Source organism: Arvicola amphibius, chromosome 3 (genome assembly GCF_903992535.2).
Source record: "Arvicola amphibius chromosome 3, mArvAmp1.2, whole genome shotgun sequence".
Taxonomy (NCBI): Eukaryota; Metazoa; Chordata; class Mammalia; order Rodentia; family Cricetidae; genus Arvicola; species Arvicola amphibius.
In genome coordinates, this window is record NC_052049.1 from 29,293,257 (window position 1) to 29,319,784 (window position 26,528).

Genomic DNA, 26,528 nt, shown 5'->3' on the forward strand with positions numbered 1-26,528 from the left:
TAGCCGAGTTGAATTTTCACACATCTATTAACTTTTAAAAACTACTTGTAACCAGGCTCAGAAGATGTCTCTTATGTCTGGAATAAACAGTTCATAACAGTATTTGGGATCGGAACCAAATGCCGGCCTCTCATTCCTCAAATTACAGCTTATCCCAGCTCAGAAAGTCCCTCCAAACATGGGTTAGTAAAATTGACAGCATAAATTTAGAAACAGAAAGCAACTGTGCTTTGTTCCCAACAGAAGTAAACTGAACCTTTTCCTATTGCAAGTCTGTCGTGGGCAGAATGTTCCTGACTCCTACAGGTCCCCTTTAGTATTGACTGGGAGGGGTGTTTTGTTTTGTTTTGTAAAATACAACGTCTATGAGAAATACAAGAATACAGCCTCAATTTGAACAGGAGAAATGGAAAAGGACAAAAAATGCCATATAGAAAGGTGCTTCTCAGCCTGTATGTCACCTATGAACATGTGGCAAGCTTCTGATGCTGAGGTCTGCAGTGCTGTCTGAGATTCTCCATCCCTAACAAGTGTCTGCGTGGTACTGATGCTGCAAACCTCACACTACACCATTTCAAGCAGCAAGCTCACAAGACATGAAGACAGAGAGAGAGAGAGAGAGAGAGAGAGAGAGAGAGAGAGAGAGAGAGAGAGTCACATTGATGTTCTACTCTAGGTTTTATTTCCAAGGAAATAGTGACTAAACGTACTGCCTTTCAACACTTTTTCAGCCACTTAGTATGAGCGAAAGGTGAAAATTAGCCAATTAACATGAGGCAGGAGACTTTCTTAATGGATTAATTTGTGCTTTGTTCTTGCCAAGTCTTTTGATTCTCTTGGCCCCAGGCACTCGGCAAGGCTAAAATGGTACTTTTCGTGGCTTTTATTTTCAAATAGTAGGAGAGAACCCTTCATCTTCGGAGTTAAGAAGAGTTGGGGTCTTGGGAATAAGATCTCCAAAGACCTTGTCTTGATGAAAAGCAGGAAATGGAGGTGTAGTGCTCACTAAAGCAGAATATTCCCCCAGTGTGGTGAGACTACAGGAGGCTAAGAATCAAACCTGAATCAGCTTCTGGGAATTTCAATCATATGGCATTCTCTGCATCCTGAAAACACGCAGAAACTGCCTATCTGTTTCTCAGGAACTTTAAAGGAACTTTAAATATTAACATTTTTTCTTTTTCTTTTTTCAAGACAGGGTTTCTCTGTAGCTTTGAAGCCTGTCCTGGAACTAGCTCTTGTGACCAAGCTGGCCTCAAACTCACAGAGATCCTCCTGCCTCTGCCTCCAGAGTGCTGGGATTAAAGGAATGCACCACCACCGCGAGGCTAAATATGAACATTTTTTAAATGTTCTTAGAAGATTTAAAGTCTACAGTAGCAAATTCTAAAGAGAAAATGAGGATCTCTACCCCACCCCGCCCCCCGAACATTCTCAATGAGTTTTGCAATCTTGTGTTTCCTTGTTGTGGATTACAGAAACTGTTCTCTCACGTCACTGATTACAGACGCTTTCAGAAGAAGTGTGAAGCACCTCTCCCACTTCCCAAACATCTTCTGAGCCCTCAAGTCCTAAACTCAAGAGCTCCCAGGGGTCTCTGCTGTTGAGTTCTGTTCCCTGACTATTCCCCATCAGCTAGGCTTGGCAATCCTATCATGACTTTTTCTTTAGCCCTAACTTTATAAAACACTAGACATTTAGGAAACAAAAAACTCACTGTTAATGTTTTAGTGGAATGAGTAAAACTGGTTTTTGTTGTTACGAAACAGGCTGAAGGAAGAAGTTTTCAAGCATTGTACATATATCATCTAATTATCTTGAGTTGGATTTTACCGATTACAGACAAAGATTAATTAAGGTTAAGATCAGGAAAAGGGAGGTTACCCTTCAAAGTTTCATGCACTAGTGGAAATTTGAAAACATTTCAAACAAAGAAAGTTTTAGTTAAAAAAAAAGCATGTGACTATAAATTACAATATTTCTAAACTATATGTATCTATTGTAAAACTTCCACAGAGGTCAGTGATGAAAATTAATGTTCTAGAAGCTCTCGCTAGATTTTTTTGGAATAAAGTACTATAAATGGTTTACACTCCAATTTGACTTGTAGAATTTTGTGGGGCCTTGGTGTCTTCCAGAGCTGTTGTGCTCTTGTGTGCGACACACACTTGTGTCACACACTCCTGCTTGTGAAGTTGTCTTAGTGGTAAACTGTAAAACAAGATTTTTATTCCCGGTTCCCCCTTGGGGCCACCCAAGAGTGCAGGAATCCCATTAAACCTGTTTTTTTTTTTTTTTTTTTAATTTGGCTTGTTGTGATTTGGCTTGATTGGGAATTTTGCGTCGGCAGAGAGCTCGTGTTAGGAAAAATTCCTAACATCGGGCTGTCCTGGATAGTTTTATGTCAACTTGACATAAGCTAGAGTCATCAGAGAGGAGGGAGCCTCAGTTGAGAAGATGCCTCAGCAAGTTGGGCTTGTGGGCAAGCCTGTAGGGCATTTTCTTAATTAGTGATTGATGGAGGAAGGACCAGCCCACTGTGGGTGGTGCCATTCCTGGACTGGGTGGTCCTAGATCCTATAAGAAAGCAGGCTGAGCAAGTAACGTAAAGCAAGCCAGTAAGCAGCACTCCTCCTTTGTCTCAGCATCAGCTCCTGCCTCCAGGTCCCTGCCCTGCTTGAGTTCCTGTCCTAACTCCCTTTGAGGATGAACTGTGATGGGCAAGCATAAGCAGAATAAACCCTTCCCTCCCCAAGTAGCTTTGGTCATGGTGTTTCATCCCAGCAATAGCTTTTAGCACAACAGAGAGAATAAAAATCAAAAGCTTTAAGGAGAGAGAAAACAGGACACAAACAGAGCATGGAAAGTATGCTATATTGTCTGAAGCATGTGTTAGAGAAGAAATTGGAAGGAAGGCAGTTCTTTCTAAAGAAACACAGAACAAGAACACAGACTTAACTAGCAGACTGGTGTTGCTTGAGTCCGTAGCAAAGGCATGGCAGATGTGGTGGTTTGAATGTAATTAGGCCCCCATAAGCACATAGGTAATGGCCCTATTAGGAGGTGTGACTTTGTTGGAGTAGGTGTGGCCTTGGTGGAGGAAGTGTGTCACTGTGGAAGCTGGCTTTGAGGTCTCATATATGCTTAAGGCATGCCCAGTATCTCGGTTCACTTCCTGTTACCTGTGGGATCAAGATGTAGCTCCTTCTCCACTCCTCAGCTTTTTCTCCAGCATCACGTCTGCCTACATGCCACTATGTCTTACCATGATGATAATGAACTGAACCTCTGAATGTAAGCTGATCCTAATTAAATGTTTCCCATTGTAAGAGCTGCTGTTGCCATGATGTCTCTTCACAGCAATAGAAAGTCTAACTAGGAACAACAGGATAAAAATGACACTTTCAAATGAAGGCTAATGCAGCAGGAATACAAAGAATGGGCCGGAGTCCCTATACCGAGTGTAAATAACAGGAAGCTTGGAAGTAAGGAACAGGAGATGAAATGGGCCCAGTAAAGACTGGTAAGAATGAAAGTAGGCAGGGCGTGAGTCTAAAAACACTTCAAAGAATGAGTCAATGTGTGTGCTAACACCTGGTGAGAAAAGGAGACATCAGCAAGTCACAGACTTTAAGTCAGAGTCAGAAAATAATGGTTATGCACCATTGCTAGACCATAGATGAAAGACACTATTTTCTCTGCTTAAATACAGATTTTATTAGTAATTGTGCTTTGTACATACTGATGGGTTCCGTGGAGGTGTTTACTTACAATTACATCACATTCTTTGATGCTATTTCTCTCTATTCTTTCTTTCCACTAGTTTTAAATTGCCAGTTCTTTGTACTTAAAGATTCTGCTTTTGCACCCAACTGACCAAATTAGCAAGCATCTCTCTAATTCAAACTTAAAAAAATTATCATAGCTTTTTTAGAAAAATATTTACAGTTGTATCTTCAGAGTGCATAATTTTTGGCTTTTAAAGGTGTTGCAGATAAGATAGTATGGACAAAATAAACGAGGACCTCACTACTATATGCTCCAAGGCGTCATTCATGTGTGTCTCCATCTAGTAAATGTTTATGGATATCTGTCCTATATTAAAAATATGAATATTTTGGTTTTCAGACATTATATTCTGATAAAGAGAAGATAGGATACACACAACAAAAGTAAATAGTTAAAACACCTTAACACGAAGATAAATTAGGGCTGTGGAGAACAGAAACATTAGAAGTGACTGGGAAAGTTTCTGAGGTTGTTCTGTAGGATCAAGCTTCCCGGGGAAGGTGTGGTTTGAGCCTAAACCTGAACTAGTAACACAAAGGCCGCTCATGAACGAGAAGTAGCAATAGCTAAAGATGGAATAAGCTTGGCACATTTAAGGGTTGGACCTACCGCCATTAAGAGATTGGCACAAGAATGCAGAGCAGTAGACGGGGGCCCATTTTGGCATGCATCAGCCAAAAAGAGGGCAAATAACAGAAAACATAATTCAAGCTGACTTCAGTAGTAAGTAAATCAACTCATTCGAGTAACTGAGCAACCAGAAGAGGGACAGTCTAAAGGATTGTCTAAGTCTAGGTATTCAGATTCAGTTCCTAAAAGCTGTTTTGCCTTTGGCCTCCTGAGTGTATCAGTTTCACCTTCAGGGCTGGGATGAAATCTGTGAGTCAGAGACTGCACTCTCCTGCGTAGTTGTTTTCACCTTAAACTTTCCAGGAGCAGCATCTCCATCACGTTACATCCCAGAGGAGGATGGGAATATCCTCAGCCCAGTTGCATCTATTGGAGTAGTAAGTTGACTCAGCTTCTTTGAGGCAAGGTGAGCTTAGGTGAGGGATAACTGGCTAAACAAAGCTAGGATTCTATTAAGAAGAAGAAGGGGGATAAAATTAGATGATTCAAAATAATGGGATTCAAACAAATAGATCATAACAGGAGATATAAAGCTGTTTTTTTTCCAAAAAGGTTATTTTTCTAGTTTTAATTTATCATATTTTTTTCTTTTTATAGCGGATAAGGAAATGAAAAATGTAGTTGATAGTGAGCCTACACAACCCTAAATGGAGCTCCGTTGCTTCAGAATGGCCTTGCTAACTACACAGAGGCTCACTGAGATGTGTAGAGTTTGGGACTGGGCCTATGTGTGAGTAGTTTCATTAACCCAGCTGTGCCATGCTTTTATTTGTGAATTAACTAGAACGGAGTGACTTTATTTAAAAGAAAGAGGAAGAGGAAGGGGACAAGGCAGACTGAATAAGCTGTGACGGTGTGGCCATGAGAGGAGTTTGAACTTTTTCAGTACATAGGAAGCCAGTGGATAATTTTTAGACAATAAAGTATAATCTGGGCTATACTTTAAATTAGTGTTAATGTTTCAGGGATTAAGTTAGTGAAGAAAAAGGTGTATGCATGAGAAACAGAAAGGAAACCACTTGAAAGCCTCAGGGCAGGACCTGGGCACACAGGATGTGCAGAGAAGTCAATGTTTTGAAATGGAAGTGATATAACTCGTTAGTGGAGTAAATGAGGTGCCGGGAGTTAGAGAAGGTGAAGAGAAAAAGATAACACCGGTTTGGTTCAGATGTCCAGGCAGATGAGGAAGGATCTGCAGAGATAATGCGGTACTGAGAAGGAACATGTTCCGCCAGGGTACTCGGGTTTTGTGTTAGGATAAACACCAATCAGACATCACATGAAGAAATTGAAGAGACCGAGTGGAGTCTAAAACTTAATGGAGATAATTAAATTAAACAAAGAAATTTGACTCCACCAATAGCTAGGTGATATTTAAAGCTATTAGACATGAGGAGAGTCATTTTTCAGGAGAAACAATAGCTAAAGTAGCAGAAAGAAGAGGTCCATGACAGGTTAATACTTAAAGGACAAGTAAAAAGGGGGGTCCAGGGAAGGAGACCATGGAGAGCAGTGGCCGAGGGGAGCAGAAGGAAAGCCAGCAATCGCGAATTGTGAAAGCTAAGCAAAGCTTCTATTTTTAGAGAGTAATCTCCTGGATGAGGTGCATCTGAATTGTTGAGAAATACAAAAAACTGAAATGGCACCATTAGATTTGACAAGAACCTGTTTCAAAGAGGAGAACGGTCAGAAACACAACTGAAGAAGATTTCGAAGAGAACGGAAACCTGAGTTAGAGACAATCATTCAAACAAGAACATTAAAATCTGGAAATGGCAGAAAAATTACCATGAGTGAAACTCTTCACAAGCCAAAAATAATATGTACTTTAGGCACGAGTTGTATTCTTTCGAAAACGCTCATCTTTAGAAAGAGAAACAAGGTACTGTGATTTTTGTTTAAAATTATGCCCGTGTCCCGGGTGCTCTGCCTTCTACAGAGCTCTTTCTGCTGTGTGCTCACTTTCTTATAAGGGCATTAAGCAATTCAGATATTCCAACTTAAGCTTACAGGCTAATAGAAACTTCTAGATACTCCAGGAACGAGAGACTAGCGGCTTGGGCTACAACCTAGTGCTGGATGTTGACAGAAGTGAATGTGTTGAGATGAGATGACATCATTTATTGCCAAGTAAGGAGTTGAAAGTTCGGAACAGTGAGGAGGAAATAGGACACCGCTGCAGTTTGACTGTTCATGCATATTATTTTAGCTGCTCTTCAGTTACATTAGCTGCGACCAGGAAATACATATACAATTTGATACATTACCCTACATTGAAATTATGGAGATCCTAAGCCATCCTTCACTCCCCCTAACCAACGGTGTCTTTGTATGCCTTTAAGCTTGCATCCACCAGAAAGTAGAGCAGGATGCAAGTTCTTCAGGAGTTGCCCCTCACCCTCTATGTTCCCCTTCACCTTCTGGCCTCAGTACAATGAAAACTCTGTTCTGAACTTGGCTAGCTGTTCCTTTACCCACACTGAACCAAGGAATATTTAAAGCTATACACTGCCCTTGTCCTGCCAAAGCCTATGGGCAGGGTGCCCCCTCTGTGCTGACACAAAGACATATTGTGCCAGACACTGATGGCCAGAGAAGCCAGTCACATATGGATTATCAATAAGGCTTTTGATTTTGTTCATAGCATATCATCAACAAATGAAATGTCAGTCAAACAGAAAAACAAGACTCATGCTCTAGATTTTAACACTTTGTCTGCCTTAGAACTGCAAAGATATATAACTGCTTTTCTATTTACTGTATTCCTTCCAGAAAGAAAATGGCCTAAAAAGAAAAAAAAAAATAAGCCCAGTGTAATTTCACATTTAAATGACAGTTTGTGGTCTGACTGACTATTTTGATTTTAATTTTAATTATTAATGTAAAGTTAGATTTTTATTTAAGGCACAATACCATACAGGATGTCAGAAGGTGCAAAAAAAAAAAGGAAAAAACAAACTTTAAAAAGAAAAGAACCTGGTCGCATCAGGCCCAGATGCATGCTCACAGTGTGCCATGACGTTGCCTTCCACTTACTTTGGGCAGAGTTTCCATTCCCTACTATGAGATCGTATGGCTGTCACTTCCCCGAAGCCACAAAACAGATTTTCAACTTCCCTTCTAAAATTCGCATTCAGAAAATGAATGTAAATGTTGTAATTGTCTGAGAGAGGCTTTCAGTTTTCAGTTTGCTACAAGCGTGACACAACTAGAAAATGTTCACACCGCAGCTAGAGAGATGGCTCAGGGGTTAAGGACACTGCCTGCTCTTCTGGAGGACCCGGGTTCGATTCCCAGCATGCATATGGCTGCTCACAACCATCTGCAAATCCAGTCCCTGGGGATCCAACTCCCTCTCTGGCCACCTCAGGCACCAGGTATACACATGGTACACAGATACACATGCAGGTAAAACAAACATGCAGGCAAAACACACACATAAAATAGAACCTATCCACTAAGGTATTTTTTTCCTTTACAAGTAATAATAAGCAGATAAAACCAGGCAGATATTAATTTTAAAAGAGGATACTAGAACAAAAGGTAGGATAGTCGTTGTGTTATAAATTCTGGTTGAGGGTCTACTGTGTGCAGGGCTCAGAGAGGTTAAAATATGGTTCTTTCAATGGGCTGAAATGCAATCTAGGGGGTAAGAATACGCGCACTGCAGATGAAACAAGGCAAGCAACAACACAGACCAGCACCCATGCTGTCGATGAATGGCACGGATCTTAGTATTATTCATTCACCGTATCAAACTCAGCATGTGCCTGGATTTCGGCTGAGCACTTACATTTCATTTTCTCAGTTATTAACTCTCTTCCACAAATGAGAATTGTCTCTGACCGTTCCATTCTAGGGAAAGAAAGGTAGATAACAGAAGGTAGGCAAAGACCTAAAGCCAGAAGTGTGCTACACAGAAACTAAATTCCTTGGTCTTAGCCTAAGGATGATTCTAGAGAAACAGAAAGAAGAGCATCTTGGGACCTGTGTTAATCACCTCACTCCCTTTGTGTGCCTACTAGGTAGTCAGTAAGTATATGTTGGATGCACATGCTCCACTGGTCTGTGTCTATATCCCAAGGAAAGTGCCCAGCTTAAAAGGACTTAATTAAAACCATAAACCACATGGCCTTGAGCTCATTCCCAGCATCTCCCGTTTCACAACTGCTGCAGTAAAGGATGAAGCGGGATGCTCACACCACAGTGGGAGTCTGTCTGAGTTCAATCTCATTGGGGTCCATTTCATGGACTCTGATGTATTTAATTGTCCACAAAGCCTTCTCTGGCTGCAAGCAGACCCGGCCTCCGGCATCTCTGCAACCGCAAGTACTGTCCTCCCATCACCCCTTCTGCTCCTGTCACACAATCCTCTGCTATCTCCCCAGATCCATTTCAGGACCGATATATTTCCTTGGCCTGGAATGTATCTGTGGCTCCTTACCAGACTATGATCTATGGTGGGGTTTTTGTCTGTGTGTTACTATTCTGAACTCCAACCTGGAATGATATTACATACCTGTTTGCTTCTCTCCTTAACCCCCCACCACACATGCACGGAAGCATGGGTCCACAGCAGCTGAATCCCATCTGCTCTCTACCAGCATCTGGGGGCAGAGGCCAACACACTGAGCCCCTAGCAATTCTAGCTCAGCAACACTTTCTCTAGCTCAGAAATATCTATTTCCCAAGGGAATGGGAGCTTGTTCGAGAACATCTGGGAAGAAATTGACAAGCAGAGCCTAGAAACCAGAGGCAGGGTGGCAGCAACACAGATGAACCTGTTTATGAACCTGCCAAAAGGGAGGAAGACACACCTAAAAACCTCTGCCAAAGTATATTCTTTCTTAAGACAGCCTTGACAAACTGGGCTTCTGCTTCTCTCTGGGTCTGAACAAGAAGATCCACTCATCTGTCAATCATTTTCCAGGAACCGAGAGTTGCCACTGCAAACAAACAAGGATCCGGCACCTCGGTGTTGTAAGACCTCTGCTCTAAGGAAAATACATCCATCGCCACCAATAAAAGGAGTAAAGAGGGTTAGCAGACCAGTTACAATGTCTTCCCTTCACTTTGAAAGCCTGGGATAGTAATGTGGGATGAAATCTCATGAAAGCTAGTTGAAATATGCTCTTGCCCCAGACTTAACTGCTCATGACCCGAATTTATTACAAGGCCTAATGATAAACTTTATATAATTTCTTTTTTGTGTAGGCTGAGACTTCAGAGACCATAAAACAGATGGTAAAATCAGAACACTAACCAAGTCATAATGCCTTGCAACATGTCCTGACACTGAGAACACTCAGTAAATGTGTGACTATGTACTACACACTCACACTATTTAAAGAATGGCACAGGGGCTGTGACAGACCAAAGGGGGAATGAGGATGAGACACGTGAGACAGTCCTCATCTTCAGTCTGTGAGGGGTGTTTTTATTGGACAAGTCTGATAACTAAAGTATAAGAAATAGCAAATGCCATTGTCCAGATGATTTTTTCTTAAGTGTTGTGGAAATACAAAGAATAAAGAGATTGTATTCCAACTGAAACAAACAAGTCTTCTTAGAGGAGAAGATAAGCACACTGATACTGAAAAGTGGGTGGAATTGGCCCAGCGTTCAACAGAAGGGGGCCCTAACATGCATCCAGTTCGTTTTCATTGTGTAAATATTCCCACTCCGGATGACTGCAGGTTAAAGACACGATGTCACTGAACACAGAGCTGGGGAGGGCCACTGTCCATGAGTCACCAGCTTAATTAACTGAGGTTTCCGCTTAATTAAATCTGCCTTTCTCTGCCATTTGCAGTGGGTGAATTAACATGTACTAGAAGTATCTCAGACAACATTGAAAACAAGGACAGCTTCTGTCCTCCACACACTTCGGTGCAATTCCATCGTATTCCCTTGGTTTGTCTTTCTGATCACATTTCACGGGCTGTCCTTCCAGGGGTTGATCTTGACCCAATGCCAACTTGTGATTCCCTTTGTTGCCTTCTGCATGACCGTGATTGATCTGGGTTCCTGTTATTACGTGGCATACCTCTTTGCTTTTTTCCCCCCCGTGGCCTACGGTTCACACCCCTGCTGCTCTTCATAATGAAAAGCAGCTCTGGAGGTGGCACAACTGGGTAAGATGCTCCCTAGCTCTTGGTAGCCACAGAAAGGGGAAACCAGGGAAATTGCAAGGGGGCTTTTCGTAAGGAAAATGAGTGCTGGGCCTCAGCTGGCCCACAGCTCCCTTCTACAAAGTTTCTTTGAAATTTCTCTGATTGCAAGGTGGTTACTCTTCATTTTCCTTGTGGAAAACACACACACACACACACACAGAGAGAGAGAGGGGGGGGGATGCATGCGTGCACACATACCACCACCACCGCTAATGTGCTTTTCAAAATCACCTATACTGTATAATGCAACAAGCTGTAGTTGAAACATCAGACTCCAGTATCTGTCTTTAATTGCAAGCAGATGTCCTTGGTTCTTGCAGAAGCTGTATTGGGGGGGGGAGATATTTGTGAACTCCCCAACCAGAGCCCTAAAGACAGGAAAAGGGCTACGCAAAGCTTGAAGTTAGACAGGAAGCTTTCCCATTAGTCCCTTCTAGGGGAGATAAATCCCAATCCCGGGAGAATGAAGGTCTGGGTTCTGGTTTCCTGCCAGCCCACTTAGTCACAGAATTCACATAAAACAAAGTGACTGCCGTGGTCGTATGCAAGCATATGCGTCTTCTCCCTGCTCTGCTTTCTCTTCCAAATGTCTTACATAGTATCTGGCTATCTAGTAGCTTTCTTTGTTTTTCTGCTATGAAACTACAATGTTGCTTCAAGCCTGCCTCTTTAGTCTGTGTAACTCTCTGTCTCCTGCAATGGGCCCTGTGGTTTACTGCCCAAGTACAGAAGAGATACGAGGCTTCATGGAGACCCGGAGATGTCATGGTTCGGATTACACGTGCTTCTTCAGAGTTGCCAACAGCCATGATGAATGCATACAAGATAATGCACTTTAATTCAGAGAAACTATGGGTGGGAAGTCAATTAATTTAATGAGCTACAAAGGGGAAGAAATTCTAGCTTAAACCATGATGGGGTTTGGGGTGCCAAGGGACCAAGAGGGAAACTGTAGCCATAGAATCTGCCTGGTACCACCTGCTGCCAATGATAGGGAGGAGGCCTGGCTCAGAGGGTGCCACACACCTTATCTGGTTCCTCATAAACCAACTCCTGAGGGCATTTCTGCTCAAAACGTTCATCAACCCGGTCCTATCAATGTGCCTTCTAGAATCTCTGAAGCATTCGTATAAGTCAGTGTACTCATTTATCAAAGTCCTTCTAATGAGCACAGGGTGGGGCATAGCATAGGAGTGGCACCTGTAGAGTTTCCCAGTGCATCTTGTCACAAGATTTCCTTGAAGTGGAGAGGGTGAGAGGAAATGATAAACATTGTTATAAGACTTTGTCTTGCCCGTGCTAACCAGTGCCTCTGGGATTCTATAAATTAGTGCCTTGGCCTATAGATGTCATACATGCCATAGCCATTGTGATGACTTAGCAAGTTTGGGAAAGAGTAGAGGAAGTAAAATTGGTGTCTAGCTCCCATTCAAATATAAACTCTAAACTATAATTGCCAAGGCCAGGTATTAACTTCCTGGTTTAAATAACTCAGAGATCTAATCCCTCACTTACCATGTGTAACTTATAATACCTCTACAGACAGTTGTAGTTAGAGTTAGATGGGGGAAAATCATAAAAACCCAGTGCCTGGTATGGTGCCTAAGTGCATTTTAAGCATATGAGAAATTTGGAATTTTAATAGTGCCTTGCACTTTTAATATTCCCATAACATCAACCCCTTCAGGGTCACGGGGTGGTCTGAGACATTGTCCAGACAGAGAATTTGATAGTGAGCCTATTGCAAGTGCAAACGGGAAGGAGAAATGTACTCATTTGGCAAGGGGGTTATAATTTGACAAAGAAGAAAAGAAAGTCGGGCATGGGTCTGAAGGGTTTCAGAGGTTGAGATTTAAGAAGGAAATTTTTATAGACTATTATCAAGAATAAATAGGCTTCGTAAAAATGCAAAAGTCCTCAGTAAACTTGATAGTTTCCAAATGAAGATCCTACTTCTAGAATGCTAGATTCCCTTGTGGCCCCACACAAACGTTTAAAGCATCTGTAGTTTTACAAATTGCATTACTCTCCTAGGTAGCACCTCCTGTGCTCCTAACAGCTCATAAAGCAATTAAAGCAATGATCCTGACCCTGAGGAGTTCATTGTGTACCCTTTAACACAAGCAAACAGGCCATGGCAGCGAGGGATGGAAGCATAGTATCAACAGCTGGACAGCTGCTCGGTGGAGAACAATTTACTTGCCCAAGGGAGGAAGCAAACCCTCTCAAGGGACATCTTGAGATGAGGGTTTCATAACAGTTAAAGCATCATCATTAGCATTAGCATTGGCATACATTAACAGTAATGCAATAGTTCCCATTACCCAGCGCTTACTTTGTAGTAGGCACCCTGTGTCCTGCTGTGCATGGATTGACGTCCATCATTGTATTAAAGGATTATCATACGAGGAGCTGTGCTTCCCTTACTGTGTCTCCACCATTCATGGGGGACTGGTTATAATTTCCGTTCTTATACAAGTGACAAATTACAGTATTTGCCAGAACCTTAATCCTCCCACGTTTGCTCCCTTAATAATACTAGAATTGGAGAACTAGGATGGAGTGTGTTTCGTCTCAGACTGAATTGCTCTCCTAGATGAATTTCTATCCTATACGCCACTATATCTACATCCTCAAAGTCTTTACAGAGGGAAAATGTACTAACAACGTGTAGTGTATAGGAATACGTAAGCAGAGTGCTTAGGCTTATGACTGCATACTGTGTTGAAGAAAGCATCAGAACTCAAGTTCCAATAGAAAGGCAATGCCAGGTTGTCCATGGGAAAAGGCATGCTCCACTTGAAGGCAGTGCCTACTAATAAGAATAACAACAACAGGAAGACTAACATTTAGTAACTACTTGAGGAAAATTATTTGTATGTAGGAGTTGGTTTAACCCCTTACACGTAAACAGAAAGACTCCTGTTTCACAGGCATAAACAGAGGTCCAGATACATGCTTCATTTGAAAAGTACAAGCAGAGAACGTACAGTAGAGAAGCTTATACTACAGTTGGATCTCCTGGTGGGAACCTGTTCTTGAACAAGTCCAGCAGGAGGCGCTCAACCTCAAAACACAAGAAATCTGTAGCTCCCTAGTGACTGCAGAATCAAAATGTCTTTCAGCAAGATCATTCCCAAGGTGTGCCTGATTCTATCCCCAACCCAACATATCTCAACTCACGTATTCAGTCCATGGCCAGTGCGTTACAGGTCTATATTTATAGGGTATGCCTTTGCTGCAGCACACTTTTGAAGTAGTGTTCTTGAGTCAATTGCATTTGTCTTTCATCACGATTGCTTATTGTCCTAAGCTCGTAAGCTGTCTAATTTTTCCCCAAGAAGCTTGTTAGGAGGGTACCATATTGCACCTCAAGTCCTTGGACACTCCTTTTTACAGATTCCTACCCCTCCAAAAAGGAAGAAAGGAAAGAAAGAGAGAGACAGAGACAGAGAAAGACAGACAGAGACAGAGAGAAGGAAGGAAGGAAAGAAAGAGAGAGACAGAGACAGAGAAAGACAGAGACAGAGAGAAGGAAGGAAGGAAAGAAAGAGAGAAAGGAGAAAAAAGAAAACTACCATGGGCTTGTTGAGGCCAGGAGCTGTTGTTAGTTCCTTCATTTTAAAAATTCCAGACCTAAAGGTCCCTACAAAATGTTTATTGATCCCATTGTGTTAGATAATAAGTTGAAATCCCTGCAGATCATAACCAAACCCTTGTGTGGTCGCCTCATTAATTGCTATGACCGTCAGAGCTGTGGTCTCTGCTTACGCTCTTCCTTTTGTTTACCTTTCCCTGACTGGTCAGAACGCAGAGACACTGGGTACATGACTTTGACACTAATTAAAATTGATGGGTAAGCGTGACACTTGCATTTGCTAAGGCAGCATGTTGTGCACTCCATTTGTAACCAGCATCCACTTGGCACTGACAGAAGTCTGTGGTCTGTCTACTAGAAGGTCACTTGTTCTTTTTATATCTCGATTCGCTGCATGGTATAGAGTGTGTTGGCTCAGTAAAGCGTTTGCTTGATGAGAATGTAATTTAGTGTACCACAGAGGGGGAAACACCAGATGTCTCTGTGAGAAGTCAGGGAGTCCAAGGCTCCCCAAGATTTTCCAGAACAGCCGTTTGGCTCAGACTCTAGTTGTGGCCTCAGGACTGACCTGCACATTCCACTCCAATCATCTTCTTGGGAAACCTGTCAACATTGCTGCTAAGAACTGGACTTAATGATATTGTCATAAAAGACAGTTTTTACTTGCTGCTCATATTAAAACTTGATAGTACATTGTGTGTGTGTGTGTGTGTGTGTGTGTGTGTGTATACATATTGCCTGCATTTATTTTAACTATTTGTTACAATCAGTTATGAGAGTAAATAAGTTCAATAAATGAAAAACTATTTCAAGAGTAAATAGGAACTTTGAAAACCAATAGACATGCAATTTAAAATAGTATAATAACAGTTTAAAACTGATTGATTCACCAGAGAAAATCCAAATCTTTCTTTTAGTATTTTAGTGATAATGCCCAGATACCGCCGCCCCCCACCAAATTATACTCATATTAGAATTCTGTGTTCAAAGGAAAGCCTTCACGCTATCTACTAGATTTTACATTATTTCAGCAAACACAATGGCTGCTTCTTACCAGCCAGATAAGTGGGGAGAGGTCATGAAAACATTCAACAGAGAGGACCTCAAGAAGCAGGTCGGCTAAACTCGCCAGGTCTGAAGTTCAGAGTGATGGGAGTGTGCTGTCTCGCTGCCCACTTGATCTTTGTTTTCTTTTTCTTTCCTGTGTTTTATGAGAGACAAAGTTCTCAGTGTGTGGCCTTTTTTTTAAGCACTAAGACAATATTATCAGTTGTCTGAGAGGATACAGGAAAAAAACACGGTGTCTCTGCCTACACCCTTGAAAGCAGAATTCTTTGGTGCCCTTTGGTTACCAAGACGTTATGTGTGAGAACACACTTGGCTAATACTTAGGGGAGAGGGACCATCTTATAGAACAATTCAGTTCTCACACTGCCAATCTGAAGGTACTGTCACATCCCATAGGTTGGCATCTCAGTCCCACAAAACTGTCTCCCACTTCAGATAACCAATGTGTGTAATAAACTATATTTCTGAAAGACTTTTTAGCTATCAATTATAAATATGCCATAGTTCTGAAAGACTTTTCAGCTGAAAAGTACAGTTCCCGTGACTTTTTGATTAGATTTGAAGAATTTGCTATGCTAGGTCACAGAACTCAGACAAGCATTAATTAATGATTTTAGTTTATTACCTAGGGTCTCCCAAAGGATACAGATGATGAGGTGTTGTGTTAATAAACTTCTGCCACTGTAACAAGTACCTGAAACAATCAACTTATATAGAGAAAAGGTCTTCCGTTGACCCACATCTTTAGAGTTTTCATACTATCCGTAGCTGGCCCCGCTGCTTTGCAGCCTATAAGATGGAGGATGCTTTAGCAGCATGTAGAGAGACTACTTTACCTCAGGGTTGGGAAAGGGCTAAGGGTCCAGCATCCGTTCTAAATCCACTCTTCCCCCAGTGATGGGAAGACCTCCCAACTCACCTCAGCTCTTGAATTCCCATCACCTCCAACTAGTGTCAGTCTGAGAAGCAAAGTTTTAATGAGTGGGCCCTTGGAGGATGATTCACATCCATGCTGTAGCATATGAAGAACGTAAGATAGGGCTGAGGAAGTCCCCAGTGTCCTCTAAGGAAGTTGTCGTGCCCTTTAAGGAAGCCCAGGTGTCTTCTAGGCATCTCTAGGTTGTCTGCTAACTGAAGCTTCCTGAACTCAGACCTTTAATTCTTTTCTTTTCTCTTTTCTTCCTTCCTTCCTTCCTTTCTTTCTTTCTTTCTTTCTTTCTTTCTTTTTTTGTAAATGCTGCATTCTTTGGCTACATTTATTAAACCACTGCCCATTGGTGATGAACTTAACCATTAGTCTCTTCCTCCATCCATAAGGTTTCAGATAACACTGGAAAAAAAAATATGTCAGTTCTGTAATGATGCCTTGATTTTTCCTGTGCCAGTTCTCACACTAAGGGAGGAAGTCCCCAGCCACCAGTCAATCCACTGACCTATGAAAAAAATTCATCACTGAGTATTGCAAATATTTTTAAGAATGTGTATGTCAAAATACAGTAGGAAGACTAAACGTCAATTTAGCCATATCACGGGTAGCTTCCCTGGATTTTATTTAAATCTCAGTGCTTGGTGTGCCCTGGTGGTAAGGAGAGATTATTTATCCAGTCCTATTGCTCTATTTTCCACCAAGACCAGACAGCAGGGCAGTTCTTTTGTAGCTGAGCACTTGCAAAGCATCCCAGCTGGAAAGATGTCCCTGCTAATCACTTTCCATTTTTGCCTACTTTCCATGCATCCTGCCCCTAGCTGCGTGCATTATAACTGACTTCCTGCCCATTTTTTCCTTCAAAAAAACTCCAGTGTCTCCCTTTTTCAATCGTACACGTCTCCTTGCTCTTTTCCCAGTGCCTAAGAATGTTCACGCTTATATTATATCCAAAAATAAACTTTTTTTAAACTAAACTTTAGTTTTTGTGATTTTAAAACAAAATAAAAATAAACTTGTGTTCCCCATCATACGCACGAGGGAAAGCTGAGTTTGGACTCGAGTGATGGATGGAGGAATTGTTTTCATTGCTCTCTGTTGTGTCTGGGCATGGGACCAGAAGTAACGGCAACCAAAAGGCTTCCATTCGCTCTGCCTTTACAAGCTCTTTTTAGTGCACAAAGACAATTTTAATTTTCATGGGAGTTTTTGCATGGGAGCTGGTTATCCAAAAAGGACGCTGTAACAGGGTCACAGCAGATGGTGTTTCTACGAGGTTGACTAATGATTTTCTTCTCTTTCTTTTCCAGTTACACCAGTTACTCTTGGCAGAGCTTCTCCAATTCTGCAAAGAATTATTCCAGACCTGGGGACAAGTAAGAATTCCTGTCATTTTACTAACTTGCTCTGATGGTTTCCATGTGTTAGTATAATTCACGTGACTACCCTTTCTCTATTAGGAATACTGGTGACAGGAAAAGTGACAGAATTAAAATTTTATAGCAAAAAGTATTTTTCAGGATTTATCTTTCAGTTTCTCTATAGAGCTCTTTCTTCATTTTTCTGTTTTGCTTATGCTTACAGGTTACGTGTGGCCAAGCTTACAGACAGGAAAGGATTTATTGTGAATCAGCAGTAATTTGTTGAATTTAGAAAATTGCCTTGTTTTACAAATCCTTTTGTAACATTATTATTGTTATTTGGAAGTATTATATAATGTTAGCATTGGCAAAAGATAGAATTTGTCTCTCCAACCAAATTCCTTATACCTCAAAATGCTGCCTTCATATGAGCTATCTATTCTCTATTAAATGCCACCACACACCCCCTTGTGTCTTTTGATGATCTCCTCTTTATCCACAAGCTCGAACTCCATCTTCAACTCATGGGAAATGTTCCACAAATCCTCTGGGCCCAGTTTTCCTACCTTCCATGATACCTCCTCTAATTTTGGTTATTTATGCCTTGTTGTGTATGTTGAAGAAGGTCGCTTGTTGGTTCCTGGCTGCCCAGCTAGCTTAGACCTGAAATAATCACACAGAGACTGTATTGATTAAATCACTGCGTGGCCCAATCGTTCTAGCTTCTTTTTGACTAAATTTTATATTAATTTAAGCCATTTCTACTAATCTGTATATCACCATGTGGCTGTGGTTTACCAGGTAAAGTTCCCAGCATCTATCTCCGGTTCTATGACTTCTTTCTGACTCTGCCCTTCTTTCTCCCAGCATTCAGTTTCAACAGTCTGTCTCTGGCGGCAGCTCTTCTCTAACTCTGCCTTCCTCCTCCCATGTTATAGGCAAAGCCAGTTTCTTTATTCATTAACCAATAAAAGCAACACATAGACAGAAGGACCTCCCCCACCAGTGTGTATCTGTGTTCACTTTTATCGGTGGAATAGCCACTGGTAAGTTTTGGGTACTGGGATCCAAAATCCTCAACACCAATCATGCTGTTTTAATGTGCACATTAGCATAGTTTATAAAATTCAATGGATTATATGGGCTACACAAATAAATTATATGCAGCTTTGAGTCAATGGTTATGTTTTATGCTCCTTCTAATTCCTTTATGTCACCAAAATTTTGTGATCTCCTAGTAGGAGCTTATTTAATTAGATTCTAGGGATAGATTTTCTTTACTTGGGAAAGTATATACTAGAGCCCATTTCATGCAAAAATAAAATAAAAGGAAGAGAAAGGGTATACCTAATTAACTTTAAGCTGTTGCTCTTATTGTTTATAATTACAACATCATAGAACCATAGTTTGAATTTTATGAGTAAATCGCACAGTAAATTGGTAGTGTGAAGTTTAAATATCATTCTTTGGGAAGTGACACTAAGTGAGAACTGATAATATGTTCAGTAAATGTCATCTATTTGTCATTTGTGCCTGATTGCAAACCCTTCACACCTCTCCTGTTTCAGAAGGCTCAAACATGTTCTCTGCTCCCCAAAAAGCATACGATTTGCAGAAGAAGGGGCAGTTTGGGTTACATTTGGGTTATGCAGAAACTTTTTATTCAGTAAATGGTATCATCTATCATTGTTTTCTATAAGAAGGCAGGATAGGGCCAATTAATAATTTTTACTGATGACATATGTAACACATCAGAACCTACATGTGAACACATCTCTGCACGTGAGCAGTAAACACTGCTCTCTGTTCTCCCTCCAACTGACCAGCATGGCTTCCCCAAGCCATTTCCTCTACCAACTCACAAGGTCTGAGGAGCTTAACCATCTTGTCTTGTCAAACTTCAAGGTTTGATTATGACTGATGAATGCCTATCACTTTGAATGGAATCATTTCCTGTTTGTGGTGAGGAAGAAAGCTAGCTAATTATTGCTGAGATCTGGTAAATCAAGCATCCTGATATCCTCATACACAGAAAGATCTGATCCTTTGCATTTTTCTTTATCAAACTTTATCTTCCTTTTATCCTAGAGATGTTTTGGGAAAGTAAGCCCTGTGCTAACCAATATTTATATCAGTAGGCACAAGCCATACAAAACACACAGAAGCAGCTCATTCAGATAGATAGACCCAAATACTCACATCAACTTACCATGTGTAGCACACTCTGCCATAAACACTTAAGTGTCATGTACACTTGACACGGAAATCTACACCATGCGAAAATACTAGCCTGATCCTAGCAAAGACCTTCTTTTTCTAATGAAGTAGTTTTAGCTGTAATGCTAGTGTTCAGCATAAAATACACTAAGAGCACAATTGATAATTCTATGTGCAAATTTATAAACTCTCAGATTGAAAGCAGTGCCCCATGAAAGGAAAATAAAACTCTCTCAAAAAGCCGGGCGGTGGTGGCGCACGCCTTTAATCCCAGCACTCGGGAGGCAGAGGCAGGCGGATCTCTGAGTTCGAGGCCAGCCTGGTCTACAAGAGCTAGCTCCAGGACAGGCTCTAAAAAAAGCTGCAGAGAAACCCTGTCTCGAAAAAAAAAAAAAAAAAAAAAAAACCTCAAAGATTTGATGAACTTTAAGTCAAATGTATAAGATTTAATTAAATATATGGAGAGAAAGTTTTATAGGACCATGTGTCCTCCTGAGGAAACTATCCCCCTCATTTTAAAAACACATACTGTTCTCTTCTCCTTACAGTTTTGTTCCTCTGAGGTCCCCACACCCCCACCCTTTTGGGAAGCACTACCCACTTTCAGGAAAGTACTTTCTTCCTTATCTGCTGTCACACACGTCAGTCTTCTCTACATACCTTCATACACGCTCCTAGATGTGTATTCCTCTCTCACGGACCTTAGTCTGCTCAAGTTAAGGTTCACAATGAGCCACCACAACCCCCATATTTCCATTCCTGGCACCCTTGCATGATCATATCCCCTTTGTCAGAATTTCCTCTTTCCTCCTGGTATGGAACAGTCTATCATGATTTTTTTTAATCCTTTAGGCATGTTTTTAAGTATTACTCTATACAAAACTTTTCCTCATCTTCCCAGGTATATACATGCTTCATCTTGGAATCTCTTTGATTCTCTTCCTCTCATGACTAAGAACTCACTCTCTGAAGTTGACAGTGTGGCCTTAAGTCCCTCATCTGTGGCTTATGTCCTACATGGTCATGTCCATTCATTGCTTCTCTGTGCCTTGTGTCTCTTTTTAGGTATTATAATGACATTTTTATCTTATTAATGTGTTGCTTGAGGATTTCATACATGAACATGATATATTTTAATCAAATCTATTCCCTCCCCTCTAGCTCCTCGTGTACTCTCCCAACCACCACTCTTCCCTGCCAGCTTCATGTACTGTCTTTGAAATTCCATGTCCTCTTAGTACTGCCAGTATATGCATGGCTGTAGTTCATCCACTGGGACATGGGCAGCCTATCAGGGATGCATCTAAGGAAAGCTAACTCTCCTTCTAGCAGCCACCAGTTGCCAGAGGCTCCTCAGATAGTATAGGACTTCATACCCCATGCTGGAACTGTGTCTGCCTCGGTTTTGTCCAGGTCTTGTGCATGTCGTCATACATGTTGTGAGTTCATGTGTGCAACAGCCATGACATGTCTGTCCAAAAAACACGATTTCCCTGCAGCCATTCTCTACCTCTTGCTCTAACAATCTTTCCACCTCCTCTTGCTTCTGCTATAATCCCTGATTCCTCGGCAGTGGGAATAGGATACAGATGTCTCTTTAGAACTGAGCACATCACAGTCTCCTGTCCTCCGCACACTGGCTTGCCATGGATCTCTGTACTAAACACCATCTACTGCAGAAAGAGGCTTCTCCAATGAGGCTTGAGAGCTGCTGTAATCTACAGATATAAAGACAAGTGTTTAGGGTCATTTAATTGCAGGTCCATTTAGCATAAATGCCTCTCAATGGAGATTTAATAATAGCCAACTCAGAAAGTTCTTATAAAGATTATATTTAAGCAGAAGTCCCTAGACCCTTTCTAAACTTTTATGGTATGTAGTGTACACTCTTGTGGCTCTTATTTTAGTCCAACATATATCAGATTGAACACTGTGCAACTATCTCCGATCAACCCTACTGTATGTGATAAAATCATCATTGGCTCAGCCTAATATAAACTTTTGTGCATTTTCTATCCCCCACTAGTAAACTGTACTGTCCTAAGATTTGGGGTTGTAGCTTATAAATCCTTGTATCTTTCAGTTCCTGTAAGGATTTAGAACATGCTGAGTTTTTAGTAAATGGTTGAATTTTACACTCGAAAGAAATATAGATGAAATGCTTCCCCAAACGCTTATGTCCTCTCTCGCTGCTTTAATTTCTGTCATGTCCTTCACTGGTCATTCATAAACAAGGAGGACTGCACATAAAGGTAGACATTTATCTCACCCATTGCTAAGTGTACTTAGAATCTTTCCTAAAAGCCTTCCGCTGGGCTCTAATTCGGGTAGTGGAGCTAGAGGCACAGTCCCATGTTGGTCCGTGTTACAGAAGATCTCTGTGGAATCATTGTTGTATCCGGACATCGCCCCAGCTCCTGCTTACCGTCCATCACTGCCCCAGCAAATGCAAACCACCATCTCGGCTTCAGGCACTGCTTTTTATTGAATAAGTTCAACGTTCAGAACTCGTTGCCTTACCTGCAAATGAAAATTTAGCTCCCTCCAAGAGTCTCACTGGGGAACAGGCTACTCTTAGGGTTGGCTGCATGCCCAGCCGTAGATAGACAGCCAACAGGAAACAAACGCAAAGGCTTCTTTGAAGTTTTTGTCTCATAATGTTCTGTCGGGGCATAGCCTCTTTTTTTTAATTTTATCTTTTTTATTATTTATATCTTTTCTTCTCTCTTTTTAAGGTATAGGCCCTTTGTGGTTATATTATGGTTCCCAGTTTAGTGTTTTTATAGGATTCCTGAATGTTTGAACAAATTGTTCTCTGATTCTATATCTGTTTCTTGAGCCTTTTCCTGGGTTCTTTTCCTCATGTTTCTTTGATTTGTACTATTCTGGTGTTTGTTTTTGTTTTATTTTATTTTATTTTGTTATTTTATTTTGTTTTATTTTATTCTATTATTATCCCTTAGAAGCTTATTTGTTTCCTAATGAGAGACAGAGAGGGGATGGATCCAGGTGGGAGTGGAGAGGAACTGAGAGCAGTAAAGAGAGTAAGAAAGAGAGTAGTAAAGTAGCAAATATGTAGCCAGGACATACAGTGTGAGAAAAGAAATATTTTCAATAAAAGGAGAAAATATCCTCATTGCCTGACAGTAGAGCTAAATGAGGTACAGAATAAAGGAAGTGTGGCTCTGCCCAGTGTGTATTAGATGGAACACACAGCATCCCTGTGTTCCAAGGCACTTGAGCTCCGGGCACACACAGGAAAGCAGAACTGGCTAGGTTCTGACATCGAAGCTGACAGTGAATTCTTGACAGTCTACTTGTTTATAAAAGATCCAGTCAGCGATTCAGTAAGTAAACATGGATTCCGCTGATGGTTTATAAGGAGACAGTGTTTATATTGGCTCGTGTTCTAGAACCCAAATGAGTGGTAGACTCTTCCTGACTCACATGCAGCCCTAATCTCCAGACGATGCCAGGGAGTCTAGTGGTGATTCCCAACCCTCTTCCTTGCTTTACAGAAACGGCAGGCAAGGGAGCACAGAGATGCTGGCTTACTCAGCACTCCTAGCAGACCAGGAGAGAGTGAAGAAGATCCTGGGACAGGCCTGGGTGTCTGCTCCTAGTAGAGCAAAACAAAGAATAAAGCCTGGTTTAGTGATGTTTGTCTGCAACCCAGCTCTTGGGAAGTGACAGCATGAAGGTCAGTAGTTCAAGACCAGCCTCAGTTACATAACAAGTCAAGGTGAACCTGAGCTGTGTGAGATCAATTCAGGAAGAAAGAAAAAGATTAGACAACTCTTCAAACAGCTACAACAAAATTCACTTCGCAGTGACTCTTTTCCAACCTTAAATACCCAGATAGAGACCACGATTATCCTGACATGCAGGTCAGAACTTTGTTACAGACTGTGCTCTTTTCACATGGAGTACATGGAAAATAAGGGCTCTTTATGAGATAAATACCCAGTCATAACATTTTTTAAATGTTCCTTTGACTCCAAATCTTTGTCTACCCCTTACTTATAAGAAACCTAGTTCCCCTTTCTGCACATGCTTCAGCCACTGATGAAACCTCTAACATGGAGGTCCTTTTGCTGATCCACACATCGTGCACTCTTCCTTTTCTTTGAGGGAGGGATTTAAAACAAATAGAAAGTAATAACACTTTCCTTTAGAAGTCTGCTAAGTATGTTTAAGCACTTCCCTGGAAATTGCCGCGTGCCTGCGTGTACTCTATATACAGATGCCTGGCATAGTTTTTCTGCCAGAGAACAGAGCGCATGCGTGCTCGAGGATAAAATCCAAAATAAACATTCTCTCACCCTAGATGGCCCCAGTAGGTGGTGAGCAAGCACTCTTGTGAGACTCTGGGAAGTTTAGCAGCCGGCAGCTGGTTACAACCTTTGTGGTCTGGCCTATAGCCTATTCATTTGCTGATTAGTTAATTCCACTACTTCAAACCCAATTCTTTAATCACCAAAGAGCCCCAGATTCAAATGGTAGATATAGATTATGTATCACCAGGATAGAACATCTACAACTCTCATTCCAGAAAGGTCCTTGGTCCCCAGAGCTCCTGTGTATGATAAACAGGGCTCTTAAGGTCATATACAGTTATGCGTTGAAGGAAAGGTACTGACTCTTCCTTAGGTAGGTCATGTATTTTATACAAGTTAATCTCAATGTTTCCTGAGAAAGAAAAATCTACACTGCATATTTTTTGAAAGATGCACGGACTTAATAAAGAGTCAAAGCAAAAGTACCAGGATTACTTTTCAAGTGATTGGGCACCTAGTGGCAAGCATGCAACGTGAGCCAATATGCACTTGAACCAAAACCACTCAAGAGTTGATTTCTAAGCAGAGTGCTTATAACTGAGTAAAGAGGCTTTATATCTTTTTTTAAAGCTGTGTAAATGTATGACTTCTTGGATATATATTTCACATGATCCACAATATGTAGTATATATTGGTCAACCACAAGACAAGTATTTTCTCCAGTGTTTCTTAACAATTTTAAGTTTGATCTTTTTTGCACACATTTGAGCCCTTTTGACTGGGGATTTTTGCACACATGAGTTGAGCTGAGAGCCTATACTCTTCTTTGCCGTGTAGATGTTTGATTTCCCCAGAATCATTTGAAGTTTTAGTAAAATTTACTTGTCCCTAAAAGGGAAGGGTAAATACAGTCAAAAGAATTTGTGTTATACTTGAGAGAAATGTTATCAATATGAAACAGCAACGAAAATGAAAGTATCAGTTTTATAAAGAATGTATTTACCTACAATTCACAACATATGTTACAAGATAAGTTACCTCAGGTTTTCTTTTCTTTAGGTCAACAACTGTTTAAACCAGAGGCTCCAAACTAACCCTCAGACCAGATGCATATTCTATAAAGAAGTCATATTGGAACACAGCCATGTCTATTTGTTTCAGCTTTTCTATGACTCAGTGATCTTCAGGATCATTAAGCTAAAGCATAGGCCATAAGCCTAAAATGTGTCCTATCTGTCCCCTTAAGAAATTACACCACCTCTTATCCCAAACACATAAATGATTCTTCTTGTGGTGTTGCATTTTATGATGCTAATCACCCGTTTTATGTAGGTGGCCATCTTTTAGTTTCCTGTAAAAAAGTGTCTTTAATTTGGTAACGCATTAATGAGGAAGCCCGGCTGACTTGCTTCCATGTCTCCACAGGGCTGCTCTTTGATTCTGTAAAATGTCTATCACAGTGTTTGGCACCTGGGAAATGCTGTCCTGGTTCTGCCTTCTCTGTTAGAAATGGTCGCTAGGAATAAAAGAGAGGAAGTTTGCATGTACAGCTAAATGCTCTGCCATTGTAACATCCTTTTTCTGTTTGCAAAATGGAAAGTCCATCCCTGAATGTAGAAACCTCAGTCCAAAGCTCCTTTCTCAAAGCCTTCAGAAGATTTACTGCACAGACGAAGCGTGTGTCCTTCACTGAGGGACTCTGAGCTGTTAACGCGTGTTGAGCGAAGACTGTCATTTTCTTCCGTGATGGAACAACTGAAAAGTTGCCCGTGTTCTAGCAAACAACCCCCACTCCTGTTCATGCCAGCAACCCTGATTAAACTCTGTGGGTGGAAAAAAAAGCTGAAAAACGTCATTAAATTAGGGAAAGGCTTGTTGGCAAAGGGAGGGGTCCAATAGGAGAGAAAGGGGAGGGAGAGAGGGTAGTATGGAGTAAAAATGACCCAAATTCAGGATACTCATGTATGAAATTTTCCGAATGAGAAAAAGGAAGAGCATCATATGCGCAGAGAGTTGGGAGGCTCTGGGAGGAGTTGGTGGAAGGAAAAGAATATTATGAAAATACATTGTATGAAAATCTAATTTTAAAAGAAAGGAAGAAAGGGGGAAAGGAAGCGGGGGGTTTCAATCCAAAGCTGACTGAGTGAAATGGTGTGCAAGATAGGTTGGATACATCTACGCCAATCATTGACATCAAAACCTTCCTTTTATTCACCAGGCTGATAAGCAAAGGACAACTCTTATGTAGGTTAGATTCCCATGAGAGAAGACATTTCTATTTTGTTCTTGCTGATTACTTAGCAAGGATGTCTTTGAATGATGTCTGGCTCATAGTGGGTACAAAGTGTGTCATGTAGAAATGAGTGGACCTGTAAAATAAATGTGCACTGTAATTGGATGAGTGGTGATATTGTATGCTCACATCCTAGGAGAAAAATTACTGTCATGAAATTCTGCAAACTGGCAAGAGAAGCTTAGCCGTAACCTGCA

The 26,528-nt window shown here is 41.2% G+C and overlaps 1 protein-coding gene across 4 annotated transcripts in view; it reads left to right on the forward strand.

The window, feature by feature from the left end:
• The window catches only part of Ghr (growth hormone receptor), a 249,325-nt gene that overhangs the window by 167,041 nt on the left and 55,756 nt on the right, over nt 1-26,528 (forward strand). For all 4 annotated transcript variants that reach the window (XM_038321119.1, XM_038321116.2, XM_038321118.1 and 1 more), the window contains exon 3: nt 17,494-17,559. In XM_038321119.1, coding sequence (XP_038177047.1) covers nt 17,494-17,559 — 66 coding nt within the window. The remainder of the gene's footprint in view (nt 1-17,493; nt 17,560-26,528) is intronic.